At 47.7% G+C, this 27,346-nt stretch overlaps 1 protein-coding gene across 2 annotated transcripts in view; it reads right to left on the bottom strand.

Annotated features, from left to right (window-relative positions):
- TMEM181 (transmembrane protein 181) overlaps window positions 1-27,346 on the bottom strand; it is a 115,043-nt gene that overhangs the window by 76,604 nt on the left and 11,093 nt on the right. Inside the window, exon 1 of one of the 2 annotated variants that reach the window (XM_038001156.2) lies at window positions 7,376-7,516. The exons of the other annotated variant lie outside the window; for it this stretch is intronic. Coding sequence (XP_037857084.1) covers window positions 7,376-7,383 — 8 coding nt within the window. The 5' untranslated portion in view covers window positions 7,384-7,516. Of the gene's footprint in view, window positions 1-7,375; window positions 7,517-27,346 lie in introns of those variants that run through there. 2 annotated transcript variants of the gene reach the window in all.

Consider the following 27,346-nt stretch of genomic DNA (forward strand, 5'->3'; position numbering starts at 1 on the left):
TTCAGATTCATCTCAGATACTCTACTAAATCCAAAGTTTTCCACCAATACACACACCCCAGAAATAAACAATTTAAAAGGAAACTCAACATACACAGTCACACAGGCATAGAAAACCTATCTTGAGGTGCCCGGAACTGTCCTTTCAGAATGCAAGACAGTCAACAGCCATCCCTGCCATGTAACACTGCCCATCCTGCTGCCACTGACAGGTCACTCCACCCCTGCTCCCACCGCGAGGCTCTGTGGGAGAAAGCAACCGTCCACTCGCCCGCAGAACACGGTGCACCAGTTTTCAGGATTTCATTATGGGGCTCCACTGTGCATCCACCCCCATGCCCTCCCTGCACCTGCAACTCCCCTCCCACCCCCAGAGGCCAGTACTGAGCCTTAGGTATGGTGCAGGCCCAGTAACTTTTGACGCCTCTCATTTTTACTAACTCACTCTTCCCGTTTTTTTCTATTTTCCTCCATGTTCTATTTTCCCTACAACAGTAAATGGTAAGTGAACCACTGAATTACAACGCTGAACTTCCTCCCCCAGTGTTGTCTCTTCCTGCTGTCTGTGTCTCTGGCTTTGGTCCTCTGCTTCTGTAGTTGGGGCACAGCAGCTCCTGGCGGCCCCATCCAGAAAGCCTTCTCCCTAGGACCTGGTCCTCAGGGCCACAAGGCTTGCTCAAGCCCAGCCAGCTGTAAAGCCATGTCCCCATTAGATGCACTGAGCACCTTAGGACCACAGCACCAACACAACTTTGCCCAGTAAATGCCTGCCCCTCCCACAGAGGCCTCATGTGGGTTCAGAAAGCAGGGCCAGGAGGGCACAGCAAGGGAGGTGGGCACTCCCCAAGCACTCAGCCACCCTGGGGCCCTGCACAGAACCACAGAACAGATGCAATCTGGGTGAGCAGAGAACGTGAGAACACCTCAAGTTGCTGTCCTGCAGTGACAGGGACAGAGACGGGAGGGAAGCCAGCACCAGCATTCCCACCTGTATAGAACCCAGCAACACCAGCACCCACAGCAGGGGCCCAAGGAGTGTGAGAGACACCTTCATCTCGGTCTCCACAAGCCACCACGACGGTAGGCGGGTAAGACTGAGAACTCTTGGTACTATACATTCTGCTACTTGTTCAACTGATGCCAGGATCTCCCACTCAAGAACTGACAAATTAAGATCTGACCAGTAGTCAGGGACTTTAAATCTCCCAGCCCATTCTCACACTGTCGTTTTTATTTTTCCAATCTGTATAAAAATAATCTCTTCTCCTTTGACCCAAAACGCCAGCCTGTTGCCTGACAGCCTGGCTCCCCACTTCCTGACCACAGGACAACGGGCAAGTAAACAGCTCCCCAGACCCTCACTGTCCTCACCTGCAAAATGGAGAAAGGCAGAAGATTCATCCCAGAGTTGCTGGCAGGTAGGAGTGGAGTCATAAACATGGTGCTCAGAACAGTGTGACAAGAACTCAGCCAGGCTAGCTATCAGAAACGATAGCTGTGCTTTTTCTCCTCTACTTTTTCCATTTGAAGGCATTTTGGATTTCGTTCTAACAGCATCTCCGAAGACCCACTGTGTGAAGTCTCCCCTCCAGCTGGTTGCAGCAGAGGTGAGACAAGGCATTTCCTGAGCACCTATTTGGTACCAGGCTGGGAGCTTCGCTGTGAGACAGGCACATCAGCTCATTTTACAAGTGGTAACACACAGGCTGGGGTGGGAGGATACAAGCCCACTGAGGCCCCAGGCAGCAGGGTGTGGAGGTGGGACTTGAACCCACAAACGCACATCCAGCATGTGGAAGTCAGGGTGGAAAGAAGGCCCACCACTCCCTCACATGCACTCTTTGGCCCCTCACTAAAATCTTTCCTTTTCAAGTAACCTACCAGTTAATGCATTTTGAAAAGAAACTTCTCAAAGGGAGCAGAATAGGAACTCTAAAATTTCAATCAGCCAACTTGGGTATAAATCATTTCCCTAGCTACTCAAGTACAAGCCAGGCACAGTGGCTCATGCCTGTAATCCCAGCACTTTGGGAAGCCGAGGTAGGTGCATCACCTGAGGTCAGGAGTTCAAGACCAGCCTGGCCAACATGGTGAAACCGTGTCCTTACAAAAAAATATACAAAAATTAGCTAGGTGTGGTGACGCACACCTGTAGTTCCAGCTTTTCTGGAGGCTGAGGCAGGAGAATCGCTTGAACCTGGGAGGGACAGGTCGCAGTGAGCTGAGATCGCACCATTGCACTCCAGCCTGAGCAACAGAGCAAGACCCTATCTCCAAAAAAAAAATTAAGTAGGCTTCAAAAAAGCTATTATGTGAACATTCAAGGCCTAACCACCCCAAAACACAATTTAATAAACAATGTCCTCAGCTACCCAAAGAGCAGTGAGTTCATGTGTATCCTTTCCAGACTGCAAGCCCAGTGACTCACATGCAGAAGTGTGTTGGTCAGGTCCGCAAACACCCTGCCAACGCCACAGGGAGCAAGGAAGTAGGTCAAACGTTCACTGGCCAGTGAACCCCCTCTCAGCACAAGCAGCACTGGCCCTAGCAGGAGGCTCCAGGCAGTGCAGCCTGGTGGTTATGAACCTGGGCCGGGAGCCAGCTGCCTGGACCCGTCCACTGCCGGGTAACCTGGGGCAGGTACTCTACCTCTCAAGAACCCCAGTCCCCAGCCAAGCACGGTGGCTCACGCCTATAATCCCAGCACTTTGGGAGACTGAGGCAGGTACATCACCTGAGGTCAGGAGTTCGAGACTAGCCTGGCCAACATGGTGAAACCCAGTCTCTATTAAAAATACAAAAATTAGCTGGGCGTCGTGGTATGTCCGGAATTGGTGGGTTCTTGGTCTCGCTGACTTCAAGAGTGAAGCCACAGACCCTCACAGTGAGTGGTACAGTTCTTAAAGATGGTGTGTCTGGTGTTTGTTCCTTCAGACGTTCAGATGTGTTTGGAGCTGCTTCCTTCTGGTGGCTTCGTGGTCTCGCTATCAGGAGTAAAGCTGCAGACATTCGTGGTGACTGTTACAGCTTTAAAGGCAGCGCGTCTGGAGTTGTTCATTCTTCAGGTGGGTTTGTGGTCTCACTGGTTTCAGGAGTGAAGCTGCAGACCTTCACGGTGTTACAGCTCATAAAAGCAGCGTGGACCCAAAGAGTGAGCAGCAGCAAGATTCATTGCAAAGAGCCAAAGAACAAAGCTTCCACAGCATGACACACGATCCCAGCAGATTGCAGCTGGTTAGCGCATGCAGCCTGCTTTTATTCCTTTATCTGACCCCACCTACATCCTGCTGATTGGTCCATTTTACAGAGAGCTGATTGGTCTACTTTACAGAGAGCTGATTGGTCCGTTTTGACAGAGTGCTGATTGGTCCATTTTGACAGAGTACTGATTGGTGCGTTTACAATCCTTGAGCTAGATACAGAGTGCTAGACAGAAAAGTTCTCCAAGTCCCCACTAGGTTAGCTAGACACAGAGTTACCTAAATACAGAGTACCGATTGGTGTATTTACAAACCTTGAGCTAGACACAGAGTACTGATAGGTGTATTTACAAACCCCGAGCTAGACACAGTGCTGATTGGTGTATTTACGATCCTCTAGCTAGACATAAAAGTCCTCCAAGTCCCCACCAGATTAGCTAGATAGAGTGCTGATTGGTGCACATACAATCCTCCGGCTAGATATAAAAGTTCTCCAAGTCCCCATCCAGCTCAGGAGCCCAGCTGGCTTCACCTAGTGATCTTGCACGGGGGCTGCAGGCGGAGCTGCCCGCCAGTTCCAAGTCACACCTGCACTCCGCAGCCCTTGGGCTGTCGATGGGACTGGGTGCCACGGAGTAGCGTGCAGCGCCCTTTGGGGAGGCTCTGGCCTCGCGGGAGCCCATGGGGGCGGGGCTAGACACGGCAAGCTGCAGGTCACGAGCCCTGCCCCGAGGGAAGGCAGCTAAACCCCGCGAGATTTTGAGTGCAGCGACTGCGGGCTGGCACTGCTAGGGGACCCGGCGCAACCTCCGCAGCTGCTGGCCTGGGTGCTAAGCCCCTCACTGTCCTGGGCCCGCAGCACCAGCCGGCCGCTCCGCGTGCGGGGCCCACCAAGCCTGCGCCCATGCCCGCTGGAACTCACACTGGTCGGCGAGCAACGCGCGCAGCCCCGGTTCCCGCCTGCACCTCTCCCTCCACACCTCCCCGCAAGCAGAGGGAGGCGGCTCTGGCCTCAGCCAGCCCAGAAAGGGGCTCCCACAGTGTCGTGGCTGGCTGAAGGGCTCCTCAAGCGCCGCTAGAGTGGATGCGGAGGCCGAGGAGGTGCCGAGAGCGCGGGCTGCTAGGATGTTGTCACCTCTCAGTGGCGCTTGCCTGTAATCCCAGCTACTCGGGAAGCTGAGGCAGGAGAATCGCTTGAACCCGGGAGGCGGAGGTTGCAGTGAGCCAAGATTGCACCACTGCACTCCAGCCTGGGTGACAGAGCAAGACTCTGTCTCAAAATACAAACAAACACCCCGTTCCTGAAAATTCAGGAAACTTGGGAGCCCACAGGCCTAACAATGCTGTGGCAATTAAATCCGTTACGGCATGAAAACCCTTGCCAAGTAACCATTAACTCTCAGGAGTTACTGAGACGGGCAGAGTAGAGCAGTCAGGAGTGTAGGCTCTAGAGCCAGGTGGCCCATGGTTTGGGCTCAGCTCTAAGACCTTGACAAACTCACTTGTTTTCTTCATACCTCAGTTTCCTCATCTGCAAAATGGGGAAAAGAGAAACTTCCTCACAAAATGTGATTGTGAGGATTCTATAAAACAATGGATGTAAGGTGCTTACAACAGCACCTGCTACATGATAAACATTCACAGTTATCTTTTACTATTTCTAGAGATCATTTTGGTCAAAACAAAAAAACCATTCTAGGAGACAAAGTCCTAAATAATTAAATTGTTGCAGGAATAGGATACTGACCCAAGCCTGGTGTACCCTCAAAAGCACAGGGAGACTCGGGAGGCCCAGGACCCTGAAACCACAGCAGGGCTCCATGGTACTTAATTTGTCTGTGCCACGCTTTGTTGCTGGCCGAAGGCAGCTCTAATACACTTCTACAGTGAAATGTCTCCAGGATGAAAGAAACACATAAAATACACGCTAAAAAATGGCTTCACATGCCAAGCAAGACACATACAGACAAAAAACAGCCTTATTTAAATTTGCAGAGAAATGCTAAAGTAAGACCAAAGCAACATGTGAGCATGAGAAAGTCTCAACTCCGTGCAGCCCTATAGCTGAAACAAGAAGTCACATTAGTTAGCAAATGAGACACGCCCCACACCATCCTCAGACTCCTGGCATCTTTCCCATCCCTAGCATCATCAGGGAAGGAATGGAGATTGCAGGAGAGTTCAAAGTAAAGCCGTAAGAACCGCTACCTCTTTTTGCTGATGGGTTTTGATGGCAATCTCTCCTACTTTTTTAAAGAGCAGGCTGGGCCGAATGAGTGAGGTCACAGGGCCAGGGTCTGCAGAGGGACGGTCCCCTACACACGGTAAGCAGAGTGCTGAAGCTGCCCCTGGCTCCTCCAAGCGGCTGTTCTCTCCCATTCTTTCCCTGGGCTTCTCTTCCTTCTCACCTTTCTCACCTCTGGGCTCTCAGGCACACCAGCCAAGGACAGAGAGCACTCAGTCACCTAAGTCCAGGACGCACTTCGGATTTTCAGGCTTGTTTTTTAGGAGGATTTTACCTGCTACCAAACTTTTCTCAGTTTCCAGGTAGGTCCTGGCCGATGGAGGTGGGCTGATTTCCAGATACCCACATCTCCCTCTTCCCTAACACTCTCAGTGCTCCACAGAGCCTGAGGCACAAAGCGCTTACTGCTGCACAGAGTAAGGCGTCAAACTCGCACAAAATTCAAGCTGTGTTTTGCTTGTCCTCCTCGGGACCTTTCCTTAGTCAACTGCTTTCTTTGGTCTAGTTCCCTGTCCCGTAACAGCACAGGACCCTGGCAGAAGACCCAGATCCCTGTACTGACCAAAGCCCTCACCACCTCACACTCCTGGTCTCTCTCCTACTGAAAAAGCACACCCAGCTCACCTACGCAGCTCCAAGGGGCGGCGGTAAGAGACCCCCTATAACACGCAGTTGTCACTCTGCTACAAGGCCACAGTTCCACAAGACACCGTTCCCTTGGTATTCCAAGCAGTGTTATTCACATAGGCCGCACAAGAATGCTGCCCTCTGGAGTTGTGCAGCGGCAGTTAGTAGTACTGGCTACCTCCACTTGGCTTTTAAAATACTTAAAACATCCACATAGGTCTGATATTTAATGCCATTCCAGTTTCCCAAGAGGTGCTAAAGCAACACACTAAAGTCAGAAACTTCTAAGGAAGCAGAAGGAAAAACAGATGTCACAGGCACTTGCGTAAAGGCAACAGGCCTGGATGTTACTTCTCTGACCACGTCCAAAGCCAGAGAAATCAGCAGAGATCCAAACAAAACCCTTCTGCCTCAAAAACCGCATATAAGCCAGGAAGCGCGCCCAGGAACCTCGGAGGCTGCGTTCAGTGCAGGGAGCCGGCCCTGGAAGCCTCCTCTGCCAGATGCGGTTGCACAGCTGAGCCACTCCTTCTCCCGGACTTCCTGCAACTCCACGCGGCGCTAACCCTCTGGTTAACTCCGTCTGCTTCTTTTCCAGATGCGCCCAGGGGAACACCCAGGCGACTGTTGCATCAAAAGCAAGCTTTAGGGATGGCGTCCATAGGGCCCTCGACAGGTTTTTCCTCATTACAAACCCTGGACTTCAAAGAGGTAAAAAAATAAGCCCAAAGTCAGCAGATCGTAAAACGCATAAAACTCATAAAACTCGGCACCCCGGGTCCAAAGGGGCTGTTGCGCCAGGCTCACTGGTGCCCACGTCACCAATCGCCTCTGAGGGCCTCGCACCCGGCGCTGGGCGAGACCGCAGGGCAGCGCGGGGCCCTCTCGATACCGAGGGACGACGGGGCGAGGCCTTTCGGGCAGGAGAGGCTGCCCGGGAGGCGACGGGGCTCCGAGCGGGCGGTCACCCTCCGCCGGGGAAGGGCCGCAGCGCCCCCGGTTCTCCCGGCCCCCCAGTGCAAGCTCCCGCTCGCAGTCCTGTCCCGGAACCTCGACCGCATCCCGGTCTCTAACCGCGGCCGGGCAGGCACGCCGGAGGGAGCCCCGGCCCCGCTCTACTCTCGCCCCGCGCAGGGACCTCCGCCCGACCCGCCCGCGAAGCCCCCCTCAGCGCCCCTCTCCCTGCCCCTAGCTCCACGTGGGCGCCAGGGACCCCGCGGCTGGACGCCGGGAGCCAGGGAGCCCCAACTCTGGCCGCAGTGTCCGGAGGCCCAGCCAGCCCGCCCACTCGGCCTGGGACTCACGGCTCCATCTCGACGCCCCGAGCTCTCGGCCCCGGACCGCGCGTCCCGAGCCTGCCGGGCGCCGCGCAGCAGCCTCGGCAGCCGCAGCCGGAGCGACAGCGGCCCCGAAGCGGCCGGCAGCGGAAAACTCATCAGAGCGCGACGCCGAGGTCACGTGCGCGGAAGGGACTCTCACGGCGGAAGGGGGCGCGCGGATCGGAGCGGGGCGGGGTCGGGGGCGCGCGGAGCGGGGCGGGGTTCGGGGGTGCGGCGAGGGGGGTGGGCGCGCGGCGAGAGGGGTGACCCCGCTTCGTGGCCCTCTGCGAGGGCGGAGCCCCACGGCCGGGAGCACCCAGGCTAGCCCTGAGCTGGGGCTTAAGACAGAAGGAATGAGTGAATGAATGACTTAATTTACTTCTTGTCCCTAAGGCAGGGAAACTGCTCATTCACTCACTCCTACTTCTGGAGTGTTGGGCCGAAAGGATGGGCCTCGGGAGTCCATGAATGCCCTGCAGTTGTCTGGAAAACGCTACGGATGTCTGCATTTTTCTAGGGAGAGGAGCTATAGCTGTATATTCATTCCCAAAGGGGCTCGTGACCCCAAAAAAGGTTAAAAGCCAGGGCAAACTTCTGCCACCCCGAATGATGACAGACCTTCCGGGCTCTTTCTGGTAGCTTCTCCCTCAAGCCGCTTCTAGACTGCAGCTACGCATAGTGTGAGAGCTTCCATCCCAGGCTCTGGCCCTGGGAAAGGATGTCCTGTGGATCCTGCATCCCATAGAGCTGGAAATGGACCTGAAAGTGCAAGCCCCACTCTGCCGGGCGCTGCAACAGGAGTGGGGATCCGGGGCTTCGACACAGTGTGAAGAGACCAGTGGACCAAAAGCACTTTTCTGATTTACCGTCTTGGCTCACTGTTCTCCATTTCGGTAATCAAGAATGGATGAGAACCAAGGTTTAGATATTTCTGAGATTCTCTTTGGAGCATTACTCAAAATGTCCCGTGTTCTCCTGTGCTGTGGGTTTAAAGTCGATCTGCATGAGTTAAATAAAGGACTCCCAGGCTTCCTTTGCAATGTATCCTCATTCATTCACTAAACTGTAAACAGGCTTACTACTGGCAGAAAGGTGTGGACATGAATAAGAAACAGTTCCTGCCCTCAGTGAAATTACAGGCAAAGAAAATTACCAACAGTAAGTTAGGTACCCTTAGCTCAGGGTGCTACAGTGAGGAAGGGTGCCTAACTCGCCTTGGGGGAGTGGAGAACGTAGGGGAGAGAATGTGCAGAGTTGGGGCTGAATCTGGAGGGTGAGGTGGATATTAGGAAGAGCGGGGGGAAAAAGAGGAGATACCAGGCAAAGCACAGTCTGAGCCAGGACACCAAGGAATAGTAACACAAAATTTCATTAGTGCTCTGAATCCTAAACCGCAACTCTTCAAGGAATAACAAGAGATTATTTCTCGAGTTCTTTTCATACACACGCAGAGGGAAAGGGTTCTTCATAGCAACAAGATCAGAGAACACAAACTCGGTACCTGCAGGGACAGGCTTAACAGGGACGTGGGGCACAGGAAGGGGTGAGTCAGAGGCAGCTCTATGCGCTACAGTAGGGGTCGCCAACCCCAGGGGCCTGTTAGATTACAGACTTGAGCCACCACACCCAGCCCAAACATGCATTTTCATGTGACACCTTCTGTTAAATGTTTAGGCCTGAGGATGCCTCCCTGCTTGAGTCCTTACATAAGAAGCTGCAGCCTGGCATAGTTAACATAAAAGAGAGGACACCCTAATTGAGGAGGATGCTTTTGTAACAAACAGCTGAGTCTCAGCCAATCACAGCCACTGAGCTTCTGTCATTCAGGTGGTTAGCTGATTCAAATAAGCTAGAACACAAAGCTGTAACCAATCAAGCCGTCTCTGAGGCTCAGTTCCACTTTCTGTCCATAAATGTTGTCCAACCACGTTGCAGTCCCGGAGTCCTCTGAACTTGTTGGTTCTGAGGGCTACCCAATTCTAGAATCATGAATTAAAGCTGCTTAGGATCTTTAAATTTGCTGTCATTTTGTCTTTCGACACTTCTGATTCTAAAATGTTGGAAACTAATTTGAAAAAATATCTTAAACCCTGGGAGGGACTAAACAAAGCACCTTTGCTGGCCACATTTGCCTAGAGGCAGCCAGTATCTACCTCCAGCCCAGAGTGGCATGACGTGACGTGGAAACCCCTGCTCTGTGTCAGCTGCCTGGTCTCTCCCGAGGCATCTCCAGCAAGAGGAAACTCTCGCCACCCCAGGGACCACTGGCCCTCACTGTGTATCTGGCTCCGAACTACCTCCTGGCAACTCCTTCCTGTCAGATCCCGCTGGATTTGCTGTCCAGCGTCACGCAGGTCAGCAAGAGGCCTCTCTCCCAACACTCCTTCAAGGATGTAAAGCACGTGGCCCGCGGCTCCTCTTCTCCCGTCATACTTGTTTTCTCATTTATTTGTTCTTCAAACATTAATGGAGCACTCTGTGTGTGCCAGAAACAACTCTCAGCCCTGGAAACACAACATGAATAGACAGATGAGGTCCCTGTCCTTTTCTAGTCAAGAACAAACAATAACCGAAATAATTACTTCATTGGCCGGGCATGGTGGCTCACGCCTGTAATTCCAGAACTTTGGGAGGCTGAGGCGGGGATCACCTGAGCTCAGGAGTTCAAGACCATCTTGGCCAACATGGTGAAACCCGTCTCTACTAAAAATACAAAAATTAGCTGGGTGTGGAGGCGGGTGCCTGTAATCCCAGGTACTTGGGAGGCTGAAGCAGGATAATTGCTTAAATCCAGGAGGTGGAGACTGCAGTGAGCTGAGATCACGCCACTGCACTCCAGCCTGAGCGACACGGCAAGACTCTGTCTCAACTAAATAAATAGTTACTTAATTACAGCTGTGATAGAAAAGGAAATGAAAGGTGCTATGACCCATGTTATGAAAAGGGGAAAGGGACCCAAAATATTCTGGGCTCTAAGAAGCCTGCTGTGCTCTATCAGCCATTTCTCACATGACCTGTTTGTTTTTGAGACAGAGTCTCGCTCTGTCACCCAGGTTAGAATGCAATGGCGCAATCTTGGCTCACTGCAGCCTCTGCCTCCCACTCAAAAGATCCTCCGGCCTCAGTCTCCCGTGTAGCTGGAACTACAGGTATGCACTACCACACCCAGCTAATTTTGTATTTTTTTGTACAGACAAGGTTTCAGAACTATGTTGTCCAGGCTGGTCTTGAACTCCTGGACTCAAGCAATCTGCCCGCATCAGCCTCCCAAAGTGCTGGAATTACAGGCATGAGCCACCATGCCTGGCCCATGACCTGTTTTGTTTTGTTTTGTTTCTCAGAGACAGAGTCTCACACTGTCCCCCAAGCTGGAGTGCAGTGGCATGATCATAACCGACTGTAACTTCCAACTCCTGAGCTTAAGTGGTCACCCTGCTTCAGCCTCTCAAGTAGCTGGGACTACAAGCACATGCCACCACGCCCAGCTAATTTATGTATTATATGTGTATAAATTTTGTATATGAGGTGAGGTCCGTAGAAGTCCGAGCATCAGTTCATGTCTTGGCGGCTTCAGCCCATTCAGCCCGTTATTCCATTCTCATGACGTATCCTCAGCTCTCCATCTGAGATCATGCCATCTTTTCTTTTTTTTTTTTTTGAGACGGAGTCTTGTTCTGTCACCCAGGCTGGAGTGCAGTGGCACGATCTCCGCTCACTGCAAGCTCTGCCTCCCAAATTCACGCCATTCTCCTGCCTCAGCCTCCTGAGTAGCTGGGACAACAGGCACCCGCCACCACGCCTGGCTAATTTCTTGTATTTTTAGTAGAGACGGGGTTTCACCGTGTTAGCCAGGATGATCTCGATCTCCTGACCTCGTGATCCGCCCGCCTCGGCCTCCCAAAGTGCTGGGATTACAGGCGTGAGCCACTGCACCTGACCGGATCATGCCATCTTAAGAGAGTAGCCAGCATTTGCTGAGCACATGCAAAGCTTGAGACCCTGGGATATGAGCTGGTCATTATCCTCATTTTACAGATAGAAAATTGAGGCCTGAGGGAGTGATTCTTCTCAGGGACTACCGGTAAGAACCCAGGTGTCCTGTACCCAGGCCCATGCCCTTCCAGGGCCAGTGTCCCATGCAATGATGAAGGCAACAGGGACATGGTGACCAGCAGAGGCTGGGCACAAATGGGCCACCGGGTATAGTCTCTCCAACCACAGTTATTCAGCCCACATTGATAAACTTTGCTTTTATTTAAAAGCCTTCTAAAGTCCAGATATACCATGTCCACAGCATTCTCCCAGTAATCTCACTTAATTGGGGAATTTGAGCCGTGTGTGTGTGTGTGTGTATACGTGTGTGTGTATATATATACATATATATGTGTGTGTGTGTCTGAAACTCTACCTTATTCCAAAATGAATCTAAGACATCAGAAATTAGATTGGTCTGACATCATTTATTCTTAGAAAAATCTCTACTCACATCTAATATTCATTTCATTTTCTACGAGCCAAAAAACCATCCTTTTAAATAATTCCTTCCAGAATAGGACCAAAGTCAAGCCCACCAGTCCATAGTTAGCTGACTCATACTCCCTGCTATTTTTCTTTCTTTCTTTCTTTCTTTTTTTTTTTTTTTTTTGAGATAAGAGTCTCGCTCTGTCGCCCAGGCTGGAGTGCAGTGGCGCAATCTCAGCTCACTGCAAGCTCCACCTCCCAGGTTCACACCATTCTCCTACCTCAGCCTCCCGAGTAGCTGAGACTACAGGCACCCAACACTGCGCCCGGCTAATTTTTTGTATTTTTAGTAGAGACGGGGTTTCACCGTGGTCTCGATCTCCTGACCTCTTGATCTGCCCGCCTCGGCCTCCCAAAGTGCTGGGATTACAGGTGTGAGCCACCGCACCCAGCCACTCCCTGCTATTTTTCAAAGTTGATAGCAACTCAAGAGTCTCATTTGCCAATTTCTCACAGTTCTAGAGGCTAGAAGTCCAAGATCAAGGTTCTGGCTAATGAGGTTTCTGGTGAAGGCTTTCTCCTGGCATGCAATGACTTCTCACTGTGTGTTCAGTTCACACTTTCCTCAGTGTGTGTGTGCAGGGAAAGGGAGAGGGAGACAGAATGTCTTCTTATAAGGACACTAATCCTATCAGAAGAGGGCCCCACCTATACCTTCATTTAACCTTAATTACTTCCTTACTCCAAATACAGCTATACTGGGAGCAAGGGCTTCAACATATAAATCTCAGTCCATAACATCCATATATGGAAGATTTTGTAGAAAAAAAGGAAATTGATCTGCGTGCTCAGTGCAGAGAGTATAGAAGAATTCAGTACCAACAACTCTAATTCAATATTCTTCATTCCAAGGCAGGAAAATCTCACAATCCAGGCTTCCCCTCAAGCAAAGTTATAATTTGTGACAGCTGATGTTAGAGACATCTCTTCGCCTGAGGTTTTGACAGCTCCCAGATACCCATCTTCAGTTGACTCAACCTCTCTCCAAAAAGCACAGCATGAACTGAGGTGCTTCCTGTTTGCTTAGTTCCCTCATGGAGCTACCTTCCCCAGAGCCCCTCCCTCCCATAATTTGAAGGAGGGTTTGTACCACTTGCAGCAGGCATGGCAGCTTACTTTCCAGTGGCTCCTTTACTCCTAAGCACTGATCCTTAGAAGCAAGTCTCGCTCTTACTGCTTCAAATGCTTTATCGTGCTCATCAAGTTGTATAACACCCACCAGGAACACAGGCATTCTTCTGCTCAGCACTTACTGACAATATAAGGCCATTAGTTTTGCTTTCTGGTCAAAGTACTTGTTCCCATTACTTATTACAGTATAATGAACGATGCTAAAATGTAGCAGGTCTATTAGTTGTCTATTGCTACATAACAAATTGCCCCCAAAACTTAGTGGCTTGAAACAACATTTGTTGTCTCACAGCCTTTGTGGGTCAGGAATCCAGTGCAGCTTAACTGGGTCCTCTGGCTCAGGATCTCTCACAAGACTGCAATCACGGTTTCGGCTGAGGCCGCAGTTATCTCAAGGCTCGACCAGGGAAGGGTCCACCACCAAACTCACACAATGTGGTCATGGGCAGGCTTCAGCACTTCACGGGCTGTCGAGATCTTTCTCAATTCTCTGCCACATGAGGCTCTCTATCCCGCAGCTTACCACGTGGTAGCTTTGCTTCTTCAGAGTGAGCAAATGAGAAGAGCCAGAGCGTGACAGCAAGACAGAAGTTACAGTTTTTTATAACCTAATCTCACAGATGACATCCCACCACTTTTGCTCCATTTTGTTCTTCAGAAGGAAGTCAGTAGGTTCATCCCACACTCAAGAGGTGAGGTCATGAAGGGCATGAAGACCAGGATGTGGGGACCACTGCAAATATTTCTGTCACTGACTACAATGGCTTGAAATAAGTTGATTACTTCTCATGGTTCTGTATGTTGACTGAGCTTAGTTGGGCGGTTCTTGGCTTGGGGGTGTCTCTTGAGAATGCCGTCAACTGACAGCTGGGACTGTGGTTGTGTGGGGCTCAACTGTGCTGGTGTCTAAGTCCATCCTGTGTTGCTGTAACAGAATACCTGAGGCTAGGAATCCATTACAAAAGAGGTTTATGGGGTCAGGCAGAGTGGCTCACGCCTATAATCCCAGCACTTTGGGAGGCCAAGGCAAGCAGATCACAAGGTCAGGAGTTCGAGACTAGCCAGTTAGAGACCATCCTGGCCAACATCGTGAAATCCCATCTCTACAAAAAATACAAAAATTAGCCGGGCGTGGTGGCAGATGCCTGTAATCCCAGCTACTCAGGAGGCTGAGGCAGGAGAATTGGTTGAACACAGAAAGTGGAGGTTGCAGTGAGCTGAGATGGTGCCACTGCACTCTAGCCTGGGTGACAGAGCGAGACTCCGTCTTGGGGAAGGAAAAAAAAAAAAGAGGGTTATTTGGCTCATGATTCTGGTGGCTGGAAGGTTTAAGATTGGGAAGCTGCATCTGGTGAGGGCCTCAGGCTGCTTCCACTCGTGGTGGAAAGTGTAAAGGGAACCAGCGTGCACAGAGATCACATGGCAAAGGATGGCAAAGGGAAGCAAGACAGAGAATCTGAGGAGGCCAGACTCTTTAACAACCTGCTTTCACAGGAACAAATACATTCCCAAGATGGTAAAAACTCACTCACCCCCATAGAGGGCATTAATCTATTCCTGGGGGATCCACCCCATGACCCAACCACCTCCCACCAGGCCCCACCTCCCAACACTGCCACACTCAGGGTCAAATTTCAACATGAGTTTTGACAAGGACAAATCACATCTAAACTATAGCGGCTGGACCTCCAAAAAAAAATGATGTCTTCGCTTGCATGTCTAGTACGTGAGCTGGGACGGCTGGAAAGCTGGGGGCTGGCAAGGCAGTTTTCCCCCATGTGGCTTTTCCAAATGGCTAGCTTGGGCTTTCTCATAGCATAGAAGTCTCAGGGTAGTGAGACTTCCACCACAGTGGCTGGTTTCTCCTAGGACAAAAGTTCTAAGGCACCAAAGCAGAAGCTACAAGGCTTCTTACGACAGCCTCAGGTGTCATTCAGCATCACATTTGTTGGTAAAAAAGAGTCAAAGCCAGCCCAGATCCAAAAGGAAGGGACAAAAAAAAGTACATGAATCCTGGGAGTGCACCGCCTTTGAAGATAAGCTACTGTGAAAGTTGTCAGAATTAAAATGGAGTCACTTGTATTAAAAACAAAAAACAGGCCAGGTGCAGTGGCTCATGCCTGTAATCCTAGCACTTCAGGAGGCTGAAGAGAGCAGATCACTTGAGCTCAGGAGTTTGAGACCATCTTGGCCAACAAAATACAAAAATTACCTGAGTGTGGTGGCAGGTGCCTGTAATACCAGCTAGTCATGAGGCTGAGGCACGAGCATCACTTGAACCCAGGAGGCAGAGGTTACAGTGAGCCAAGATGGCGTCACTGCACTCCAGCCTGGGCAACAGAGCAAGACTCCATCTCAAAAAGAATACCAAAACCAAAAAAAAAAACAATCCTGACAAATAGAGCCAGAGAAGGCCATGAAGAGAAGGATTCTCATGTGTAAATGCTTGATAACAAAAACTGTAACAAAAGACTATAAAAATCATAACCTTGTATAAAGATCATTGAAATCTTACACTTTTGCGAGGACATATGCCCAGTAACTGCCTGTCCAGCTTCAGACTGGGCATCCCCCTTGTGAGTGATCCTTGTAGCCAAGAAAATTAACTCAAAACAAGTATGTAATCCTCCCCATGTTTCCTTTAAAAACCTTCATCTTTCCATACCTCCCTGTGCACATAGTTCACTATGGCACACATATTCCCACTGCAATGCCCTATTCCTGAATAAATATCATTTCTTTTAGAGAGCCTCTTTGTTTGTTATTTAGATTGACACAAATGTGTCAGAAGTGGAATCAGGAAAAGGATCATTATGGGAAGGAAGTGATGATTCTTTTTTTTTTTTTTTTTTTTTTTGAGACAGATTCTTGCTCTGTCACCCAGGCTGGAGTGCAGTGGCGAGATCTCAGCTCACTGCAAGCTCCACCTCCCCTGTTCACGCCATTCTCCTGCCTCAGCCTCCCGAGTAGCTGGGACTACAGGCGCCCGCCACCACGCCCGGCTAATTTTTTGTATTTTTAGTAGAGACGGGGTTTCACCATGTTAGCCAAGATGGTCTCGATCTTCTAACCTCGTGATCCAGCTGCCTCAGCCTCCCAAATTTGCTGGGATTACAGACATGAGCCACCGCGCCCGGCCGGAAGTGATGATTCTTAGAAAGGGCGTGTGGTACTTGAGCCCTCTGAACTCTCTGCTGGCAGTTTGCCTTTTTGGCCATGGCGAGTCTTCTCTCGGGTCCACACTCCCAGCTTTTTTATATTATTCTGGATTTGTTTTGGTTATAAGGTTGCCTTAATAAAGGCTGCCTTACATCCCTACTAGGATGATAAAAGACTTTTTTGTCTTTTCTGAAGTCCTTTTTGGTAGAAAGACATGCTGGTTTGAGTACTCTGGTTTCTGCAGAATTGACATTCTGTTTCTGAGCCATGTCTTTTCTGGTTAATTTACTTTTGCTTCTTTCTAAATGTCTAATCTAATATTTTGTTTGATCTGCATGCTGAGTTAAAGCTTGTGACGACACTGATTTTGGTTTAGTTATGTGTCTGTAAATGATTCGTCTTTTTTCCCTTGCTTGTTTCTGAAAATCTTCCAAGAGAAAAACAAACATTCTAAATGGTAGGCATATGATGGCTAGTTAAAAGTCACTATCTAAACACTGTCCAAACTCTTGACATTCGCTGACAGAATGTACAGGATTTCCTTTGCTCCTGAGAGATTAATAAAAAAACAGAATGGGATTCTTAAGTCAAGTCAATGAGATTCTGTCAAGTCAGGTCTTCTGGGACTCCAGCTAGCTGTATATTATGGCTTCTTTTCACACACATTTTTAAACTAATAGACAAATTACATCAAGAAACATTCAGAACTCAAATGATCTTTTTTTTTTTTTTTTTGAGACAGTCTGGCTCTGTCGCCCAGGCTGGAGTGCAGTGGCCGGATCTCAGCTCACTGCAAGCTCCGCCTCCCGGGTTTACGCCATTCTCCTGCCTCAGCCTCCCGAGTAGCTGGGACTACAGGCGCCGCCACCTCGCCTGGCTAGTTTTTTGTATTTTTTAGTACAGACGGGGTTTCACCGTGTTAGCCAGGATGGTCTCGATCTCCTGACCTCGTGATCTGCCCGTCTCGGCCTCCCAAAGTGCTGGGATTACAGGCTTGAGCCATCGCACCCGGCCTCAAATGATCTTTATCTGAATTCTCTAAAAACATCTCTGCAACTATAGAGTTAGCATATAAAGTCTTCTAAATTCTCTATCTCTATTTTTTTTCTGCTTACTTTAAATCTGCTGACTTTTCTACTGGAGTTGAGATAAAACTCACTGCTTACGGCATTCCAGCCAAGATTTTTTAAACCAAAACTCACAACCTAGACCTAAGGATCATCTCTCCTAAGGTAAATTTAGTTTTGCCAATTGTTTAGGGTATTGGAAGTTAGTTGAAGGACTGATAGTCTAAGGAAAAAATTAGATAAATGTTTATAAAAGGCTCACAGATCAAACAAGTCAAAATCTTGAGCTCAGAGCAATAATACGAGGTGTCTCTGGCATAAAAATTGCTTTTTCTGCCACACAGGGGCCAAAAAGAAAAAGCCAAGCAAACACAGGAAACCCTGCTAAACTGCTTCCCTGTTCACATTAACCAGGCAAACCAGATGGGCAAACAAAAGATACATTTGTTACCAGTTCAAGGCTATTTGGAGAGTTTGCTTCCTTATACAATTCATCCAGTCCTAGCTAAAATGTAAACACTGAAAATGTAACCCTAAACTCATTTAAAACTGGAAAAAGAAAAAGAGTCGGGGTAAAAGAGATTTTTTAAAACCAAACTGCTTTGTCCAAAATCTTGGTCCACCATCTTCATTAGATTACCTATCAGGGCAAATAAAGTTCAGGCATGTGAATAGGTGCCTGGATCCAGCTGTCTTTTATAAACCCGTGAGTTTATATATTTTACTGTCTCATGACTAAAATTCTAAAATGAAAGCTCTAAGATATTTCTGTGTGTGGATATGTTTCAGGGCATATACACATATGTACATGTATTAAGTTTTATGTTGTGTCTTCATGGTAAGATCTAGCATGGACCCTTAAATTCTGTTCAGATTGGCTTAGATAAATGAGCATTCATATAAAATATAGTAGTCCTCAATGTTGTGAATAGGTTGTTGGAAACTGTGACTTTGAGCAAAACAATGTATAATGAAACCAATTTTTTTCCTCATCAATGTTATAATGAAATAGCATTGGCCAGGTGCAGTGGCTCACGGCTGTAATCCTAGCACTTTGGGAGGCCGAGGCAGGTGGATCACCTAAGGTCAGGAGTTTGAGACCAGCCTGGCCAACATGGTGAAATCCTGTCTCTACTAAAAATACAAAAGTGGCCGGGCACAGTGGCTCACGCCTGTAATCGTAGCACTTTGGGAGGCCAAGGCGAGCGGATTGCCTGAGGTCAGGAGTTCGAGACCAGACTGACCAACATGGTGAAATCTCGTATCTACTAAAAATACAAAAATTAGTCGGGTGGTGGTGAGCACCTGTAATCCCGGCTACTCAGGAGGCTGAGGCACGTTCTGGTGAGCTGAGATTGTGTCACTGCACTCCAGCCTGGGCAACAGAGTAAAACTCCATCTCAAAAAAAGTAAAAAATAAAAATAAAAATAATGAAATAGCATTGAACAAAGTGACATTATTTAAGGACCTGCTGGACGTTGCTTCACCCAGTCACAGTTTCCAAGAAACTACTAATGACATTAAGGGCCGACTTGCTCTCTGTATTAATTAACCCAAATGTGTTTTAGTTCATGTGACTTAAGTATATCTTTAATAAATAAACTAGTTTCTAAATTGTTGATAAAAATAAAAATGTCTTCACAATTGTCAACATATTAATATATTGTTGCATAGGTTTTGTGGCAGACAGTTTTATATTGGTCTTCATTAGATGTTTTCATGCATTAGGGTTTAACACAAAGATTATAAAACTATAAACCCAGCCTAAAATAAAACTTTTTGTACAATTATTTCATAAGACTAATTTAATATTGTTGGTTTAATAAAAATAGCTGTATCTTCTGAGTTACTGACAAAATAACCATATTTTTAACTTTAAGGTTCTTAGGTGAACACCTGATATGCACAGGCTATAAAAATGGTTAACAGAGAAATAACTAAGTGATGACTGGCTTTGTCTAATATCTCAGTTTTAATAAGTAATCTAGGTATATAATTGTTAAAAATAAATAAATTTTGTAAATATAAATGGTATACATGTTTATAAATAAGCTTTTTATGTAATTTAAAAACTTCAAGTTTTATGGTATTTTAAACAATAGATATTCATTAAATGCCTGGTTCATTTCCAAATTTTTTATCTTTTATTTTTTATTTTGGAGACAGGGACTCTCTCTGTCACCAGGCTGGAGTTCAATGGCACAATCATGACTCACAGGCAGCTTCGACCTCTCAGGCTCAAACGCTCCTCCTGCCTCAGCCGCCCATGTAACTGGAACCACAGGCACACACCACCACACCTGGCTAATTTTTTAATTATTTTGTAGGACTAGGGTCTCACCATGTTTCCCAGGCTGGTCTCAAACTAGGCTCAAGGGATTCTCCTGCATCAGCCTCCAAAAGTGCCGGGATGACAGGCATGAGCCCCTGTGCCTGGCTGACAGTTTCTATTTCTGCCACATTTTTTCCTGAAAGCCACTTAATTTCTCTAGTTTCAAGACAGAAATTTTTTTTTTTCATTCAGAATGGTAATTTCACTTCTTGAGGTAGAGTTTTCATTGTTTTTGTTTGTTTGTTTGTTTTTGAGACAGAGTTTCGCTCTTGTTGCCCAGGCTGGAATGCAATGGCGCGATCTCAGCTCACCACAACCTCCACCTCCCAGGTTCAAGCAATTCTCCTGCCTCAGCCTCCCGAGTAGCTGGAATTACAGGCATGCAGCACCACGTCCGGCTAATTTTGTATTTTTAGTAGACACGGGGTTTCTCCATGTTGAGGCTGGTCTCAAACTCCTGACCTCAGGTGATCCGCCCGCCTCCGCCTCCCAAAGTGCTGGGATTACAGGCGTAAGCCACCGCGCCCGGCCTAGGGTTTTCATCTTAAAGCTTCTCAGGTTCATCTCTCAGAAGCTCAACTTTGGTTGCATTTCATAGCACATGATTGGCAGGTCACACATCACTGCCTTCAGCTCTTTCTTCCCCGATAAGGTCTGAGACGATAACTCTCTCCTTCAACCTTTTTATGAGCTCCTGTAACTTTTGCCTTCAGTTCTAACTTTGCTATTATGGCCCACTGCTAAAATGTTTATCTTGAAGACCTGAAGAAGCAATCTTTTCCTCCAGTATAACTTAATTCTGTACTCTTGCTTTTTCTTGATGTGTCTGAATTGTTCTATGTAACAAGGAAATTTCACATGCTCTCACTTTCTCTAAGATCCATGTATTCCCCGCTCAAAGTACTAGTTTTCTTGTGTATATTACTCTATAATATAGTGTACACTCAACATCTTGAACACACTCTTCCTGCTTCTGATTAAATTTAAGTACCTTTCATCAGGTTCAACTTCCGAGATATCCAAATGGGCTTCCCATAAGGAAAAGCAATAAACTGCAGGAGGTTTTCCTTCACCTTTTGGTAACTGGACTAAAAAAACAAAGGATTTATATTTTATTAGGATAACTTCCTGTGTTATCTCTATTAGATTTTTGATTACTCAGGAAAACTGAGCTTTAAAAGGGTTAAGGTTTTTTAATTTCACATGCCTTTCTGTATTGCTTTTAAAGTCTTTCAATTACTACTCTGCTTAAATAAATAGCTGTTATTTCACAATGAGCTGTGATCCTGTCTTGCGCAAGTATTGTAAACTTTTTGACATCTTTGGCAGGCCTCTCCAGGATCAAAATTCTAAATTAAATCTTTTGACCTAAAATTAACTTGGGGATTTACCAGTTAGGCCCCTGGAGAGCATAAAAAATGTATCTCTCATCTCATGGTGATAGGAAATGATTAGGCTTACTTGCTCCATGGGAAACACTGTCAAATGATCAGTGATAGTAGCTCTTCTTCCAATTACATTTATGGATATGTTATCAATACAAATGTTTCAAAAATTAGATAATACATTATCAATCATATTTTACTTATGTTAAATCTACTTTAAAGCTATATTTGTAGAGATATGTTATTGATGTGAGTATCTTAAAGATTATGTAAAATTTGTAAAAGTCTAATGGTCCTGATGTGATGCTGTCAGTCATGATTCTGGTTGCTATCTTGAAACATGTGTGGGGCCGGGTGTGGTGGCTCAAGCCTGTAATCCCAGCACTTTGGGAGGCCGAGGCGGGTGGATCACGTGGTCAGGACATAGAGACCATCCTGGCTAGTGCGGTTAAACCTCGTCTCTACTAAAAATACAAAAAATTAGCCAGGCGTGGTGGCGGGCGCCTGTAGTTCCAGCTATTCGGGAGGCTGAGGCAGGAGAATGGCGTAAAACCGGGAGGCGGAGCTTGCAGTGAGCGGAGATTTCGCCACTGCACTCCAGCCTGGGTGACAGAGCAAGACTCTGTCTCAAAAAAAAAAAAAATTGTGTGTAATAGAAATAACTACATGTCCTTGGCAGTTCCCGATTATAATAAATGTTTGTCGGGTTCTTAACCCTGGCTATTCTGTGTTTTGTCATCCATAGTTATTGTGTTGATTTGTCCCTAAAAACATTTAAAATTAGCTATACTCCAAAATGGCTTTTCATGGAAAAGACCCTAACAAGTACTCTTGAACACATTTCTAGTAACTGTAGAACCAGTGATTAAATAAAATTCCCAGAACTCTAATAAATAAACTAATGGGTTTATGAAACTGCTAATTCAGATCAAGCAGAACAAAAAATTACTTAAAATTAAATAATTGAGCCGGCACAGTGGCTCACGCCTGTAATCCCAGCACTTTGGGAGGCCAAGGTGGGTGGATCACGAGGTCAGGAGTTCGAGACCCTCCTGGCCAACATAGTGAAACCCCGTCTCTACTAAAAACACAAAAAAATTAGCTGGACGTGGTGGCACATGCCTGTAATCCCAGCTACTTGGGAGGCTGAGGCAAGAGAATCGCTTGAACTGGGGAGTCAGAAGTTGCAGTGAGCCGAGATTGCACTGCTGCACTCCAGCCTGGCAACAGAGAGAGACTCTGTCTAAAATAAATAAATAAATAAATAAATAAATAAATAAAATAAGTAATTGATAAAGATAATGTTTGTATGATTTTTACTTAAAACACTATTGGTTCTTTTTTTTTTTTTTTTTTTTTTCTGAGACAGAGTCTCACTCTGTCGCCCAGGCTGGAGTGCAGTGGCGAGATCCCGGCTCACTGTAAGCTCCACCTCCTGGGTTCAAGCGATTCTCCTGCCTCAGTCTCCTGACTAGCTGGGACTACAGGCACCCGCCACCACTCCCGGCTAATTTTTTGTATTTTTAGTAGAGACGGGATTTCACCATGTTAGCCAGGATGATCTGTATTGCCTGACCTTGATATCTGCCCACCTTGGCCTCCCAAAGTACTGGGATTACAGGCGTGATCCACCACGCCCAGCCAGTTCTCTACTTAAATGTTTTGTTTACCAGATTTAAGGCAATTTTCTTTCTTAAGCTATCTGTAGTTTATAACAATTTGGTAAAGTATACTTTTGTGAACAGAGGTGAAAGCATTTGCTTTGTCTTCTACTTGACTCCTCCAAAATTTGAAAACCATTTCTGAGTATTATTATGACAATATATATAGTTGCATACGTCCAGTAAAAATCTGCCCTCTCTGTATAGCAGGATACAATTAGAGACATGGGCTACATTATCAAGGCTTTGGTTGAAATGTTGTATTTTAAATGTGCATAGAAAGCTTGACTTCAAGGGTTCCCAGGCGTATAGTAAATAAATTAAAAGTGTCCCTTCTTGGTAGGCTCAGAAACCTTCAGACTAGGTAAAATCTAATGTTTTGTCCAAGCCTCAAGAGGTTTTTAAATCTGAGATTCCGATGTGATCAATGTGAAGAGAAAGAGTAACACTTATTTTAAAATACTACTTTTTTTTTTTTTGAGACAGATTCTTGCTCTGTCGCCCAGGCTGGAGTGCAGTGACGCGATCTCGGCTCACTGCAAGCTCCGCCTCCCGGGTTCACACCATTCTCCTGCCTCAGCCTCCCAAGTAGCTGGGACTACAGGCGCCCGCCAACACGCCCGGATAGTTTTTGTATTTTTAGTAGAGACGGGGTTCCATCGTGTTAGCCAGGATGGTCTCGATCTTCTGACCTCGTGATCCGCCCGCCTCGGCCTCCCAAAGTGCTGGGATTACAGGCGTGAGCCACCACGCCTGGCCAAAACTAGATACATTTTAAGAAACAAGTCTCAGCAGGTCTTGGTGGCTCACGCCTATGATCCCAGCACTTTGGGAAGCCGAGGTAGGCAGATCACCTGAGGTCAGGAGTTCAAGACCAGCCTGACCAACATGGCGAAACCCCATCTCTTAGCCTCACAGCCACTCCCTTCAAAGCTCCCTTGTTGCTCAAATGTGGCTGAAAGGGTTTTGACACTGACTCCTGGCCACCATTCACGCCCTCCAACATAGGACCAGACCAGCAACCCAAGTCAGGTCCATCCAAGCACGGAGGGACATCAAAACCTAACTACAGGATGATTGATCAGCAACGCTTTTGGAGAAAGATCTTGATCAAAAGAGGGAATGGGAAAATTATCAGAATCAAAATGGAGTCACTTGTGTTAAAAAAAAAAAAAAAAGAAGAAAAAGTCCTGAAATAGGTTGGGGAAGGCCATGAAGAGGAGTCTTATGTATAAATGCCTGATAACAAAAACTATCACAAAAGACTCTACAAAAACCACAACGTTGCATAAAGGCCATTACCACCTTACATACAAAACATACTCCTGCAACAACACCTGCCCAGCCACTGCCTGTCCAACCTCAAATTGGCATCACCCTTGTTATTGATCCTTGTAGCCAAAAATAATTATCTCAAAGCAATTATGTAATCCTCTTCATTTTTCCTTTAAAAACCTTCGTCTTCCTGTACCGCTCTGACTACGCACAGAGCTTACTGTGGAATGCATATTCCCACTGCAATGCTTTGCTCCCAAATAAATATTATTTTCGAAAGCTGCTCTCTGTTTGTTTTTAGGCTGACACCACCATAGTCTTGAAGTCTGTAAACAACCATGTTTGCATTCTCTCCTTTCTTCGTCTCCAAAGGTGAGATGATTACGCACAGAACATTCATCATCACTTGAAAGTCTACTACTATATGTTAAGAAGCGTAGGCCGGGTGCGGTGGCTCATGCCTGTAAACCCAGTACTTTGGGAGGCCAAGGCGGGTGGATCACGAGGTCAGGAGTTCGAGACCAGCCTGGCCAATATGATGAAACCCTGTCTCTACTAAAAATACAAAAATTAGCCAGGCATGGTGGCGCACCTGTAGTCCCAGCTACTCCGGAGGCTGAGGCAGAAGAATTGCTTGAACCCGGGAGGCAGAGGTTACAGTGAGCCGTGATCACGCCACTACACTCCAGCCTGGGAGAGAGAGACTATCTCAAAAAGAGAAAAAAAGAAGTGTACACATATTCCCTCATTTTGTCCCCTTTGCCACCATTAACGCAAATGCCCTATTTTCTGTGTCTCCTGCTGGTTTCTGGAATTTACAATAACAAAGCCTGGTGAGCAGAGCAGGCCCCTCCCTGCCTCTCTGGAACAGCAAGGCCATCACTCACAATCCCCGGGTGCTGACCAGGAAGGAGGCTCCAGCCTCCCAACACCCTTCACCTTCTTTGCCTTGGGTGGTTTTTAAGTATCACTCCCAAGCTATCAAACTGAAACATGTATTTTAATTTATTTTCAATATTTGAGCAGCGCCTCTCCACCATCGTCTCCTACGACCTCACCGTGAAAGCCTTTAAATAAGTCCTCCTCTTTCCAGGACCTGGCACCCAGCCTGGTAGAGAAAGACCCCCAGCCCCTGTGTGTTGAACAAATGACTGCCCTGGGCTTGCTGGCTGCCTCACAATAAGACACCTATTTCCTCATTGTTTAGAGAAGGAGGACACCTTCCCACGAAAGCAAGGGAAGGGAGGTGGAGGGCCAGTGAGCCAGGATTAGAGGTGGAAGCTGAGAGCGTTCCTGCCACCTGGCCAGAGCAACCGGCTGATTCTGGTTTGCCTGAGACTTTCCAAGTATGAGCACTGTCAGTCCCTCATCCCGAAGACGCCCTTGGTCCCAGGCAAACCAGGATCGTTGGCCACCCTTCTTCTGGCCCATGTTTTTCTGTGAGTTACTGGGCAAGATTATCTCAATATTTAAAGAATGTCTTGGCCGGGCGCAGTGGCTCAAGCCTGTAATCCCAGCACTTTGGGAGGCCGAGACGGGCGGATCACAAGGTCACGAGATCCAGACCATCCTGGCTAACACGGTGAAACCCCGTCTCTACTAAAAAAAAATACAAAAAACTAGCCGGGCGAGGTGGCGGGCGCCTGTAGTCCCAGCTACTCAGGAGGCTGAGGCAGGAGAATGGCGTAAACCCGGGAGGCGGAGCTTGCCGTGAGCTGAGATCCGGCCACTGCACTCCAGCCTGGACGACAGAGCGAGACTCCGTCTAAAAAATAAAAAATAAAAAATAAAATAAAAAAAAGAATGTCTTAGCAGCTGGGTTCCCTCAAACACAGAACCTAGAGCAACAGTTTCCATGTCCATTTTATTGGGAGTGGTACAATCCCAGGGAAGGAAGGAGAGAGGATGGAGTCAGACAGGAGGTTGGAGAGTAGGTTTCAGAGGGTGCACGCGGGCCAGAGCTTCAGGACAAACACAGCTGGTTTATTTCCAAACTACGGTGTTTGGAAACAATCTGTTAGCTCTGTCTAGTCACTGTCACCCTCGGCCAAAGTCTGACCTACACATCCAGCTGGGCCCGTGGCTGCCAGTTCAGTCAGCATGGTGCAAACGGGCCCCATGTCAAGCAGCTCTTTGGTCTGTGGGGCGGAAGGGGCAGAGGCTGGGAACTGCTTCTCTTCATGGCCTTCACCAACCTATTTGTCAGGCCTTTTTTTTTTTTTTTTTTTTTTTTTTGAGACAGTTCCACTCTTGTTGCCCAGGCCAGAGTGCAATGGCACGGTATCAACTCATCGCAACCTCTGGGGCCTGCACCAGGAGGTCAGGTAGGGAGACAAGGCCAGGGGCCAGTGGCCGGGGGCAGGGTGGAAGAGGGGAGGTAGATATAGGCAGGACCAAGGGGGCCTGGGGGGCCTGTCAACTAGATCCAGTGCAAAGTGGTGGAAAAGGTTTGGAATTGTTGTTACAAAGTCTGGAGAAATGAGCAGCCTGGGAAAAGCTAGCAGGATTTCAGAGCTTCGTTGAGGCTCCAGCTGAGGGGGGAGACCCCGTGTCAATGGTGACTTTCAGGAGCGCCTGCCTGGTAGCACTTTCCTCCTGCTGAATGGGTGGCGAAAGCATGAGATGACAGTATTTGTATTGATCAGAGATTGGGGGCCCCAGGACAGATGAGACAAAAGGACAGAGAAGCAAATTAGTTTAAGACAATGGGTCTCAGTATCTGCGCAAGTTAGAATCACTTGGGGAGCTTTAAAAATCACAGTGTTCAGGCTGAACCCCAAACCAACTGAGTCAGATCTGAAGCAGGGCTTAGGCATCGGTATTTGTATTTATTTATTTATTTATTTATTTAGAGACAGGGTCTCACTCTGTTGCCCAGGCTGAAGTGCAGCGGCACAGTCATGGTTCACTGCAGCCTTGAATTCCCAGGCTCAGATAATCCTCCCACGTCGGCTTCCTAAGTAGCTGGGAATACAGGCACATGCCACCACGGCCAGTTAATTTTTGTATTTTTTGTAGAGATGAGGCGTCGCCATGTTGTCCAAGCAATCTGCTCACCTCAGCCTCGCAAAGTGCTGAGATTACAGGCGTGAGTCACCGCGCCCAGCTGGCATCAGTACTTTATGTTTGTTTGTTTGTTTTTGTTTTTGAGATGGGGTCTCACTCTGTCGCCCAGTCTGGAGTATAGTGGCACCATCTCAGCTCACTGCAACCTCCACCTCCCGGGTTCAAATGATTCTCCTGCCTCAACCACCCGAGTAGCTGGGATTACAGGAGCCCACCACCACACCTGGCTAAGTTTTGTATTTTTAGTAGAGACGGGGTTTCACCATATTGGCCAGGCTGGTCTCGAACTCCTGACCTTGTGATCCACCCGCCTTGGTCTCCCAAAGTGCTGGGATTACAGGTGTGAGCCACTGCACCT

Source organism: Chlorocebus sabaeus, chromosome 13 (assembly GCF_047675955.1).
Source record: "Chlorocebus sabaeus isolate Y175 chromosome 13, mChlSab1.0.hap1, whole genome shotgun sequence".
NCBI lineage: Eukaryota > Metazoa > Chordata > Mammalia > Primates > Cercopithecidae > Chlorocebus > Chlorocebus sabaeus.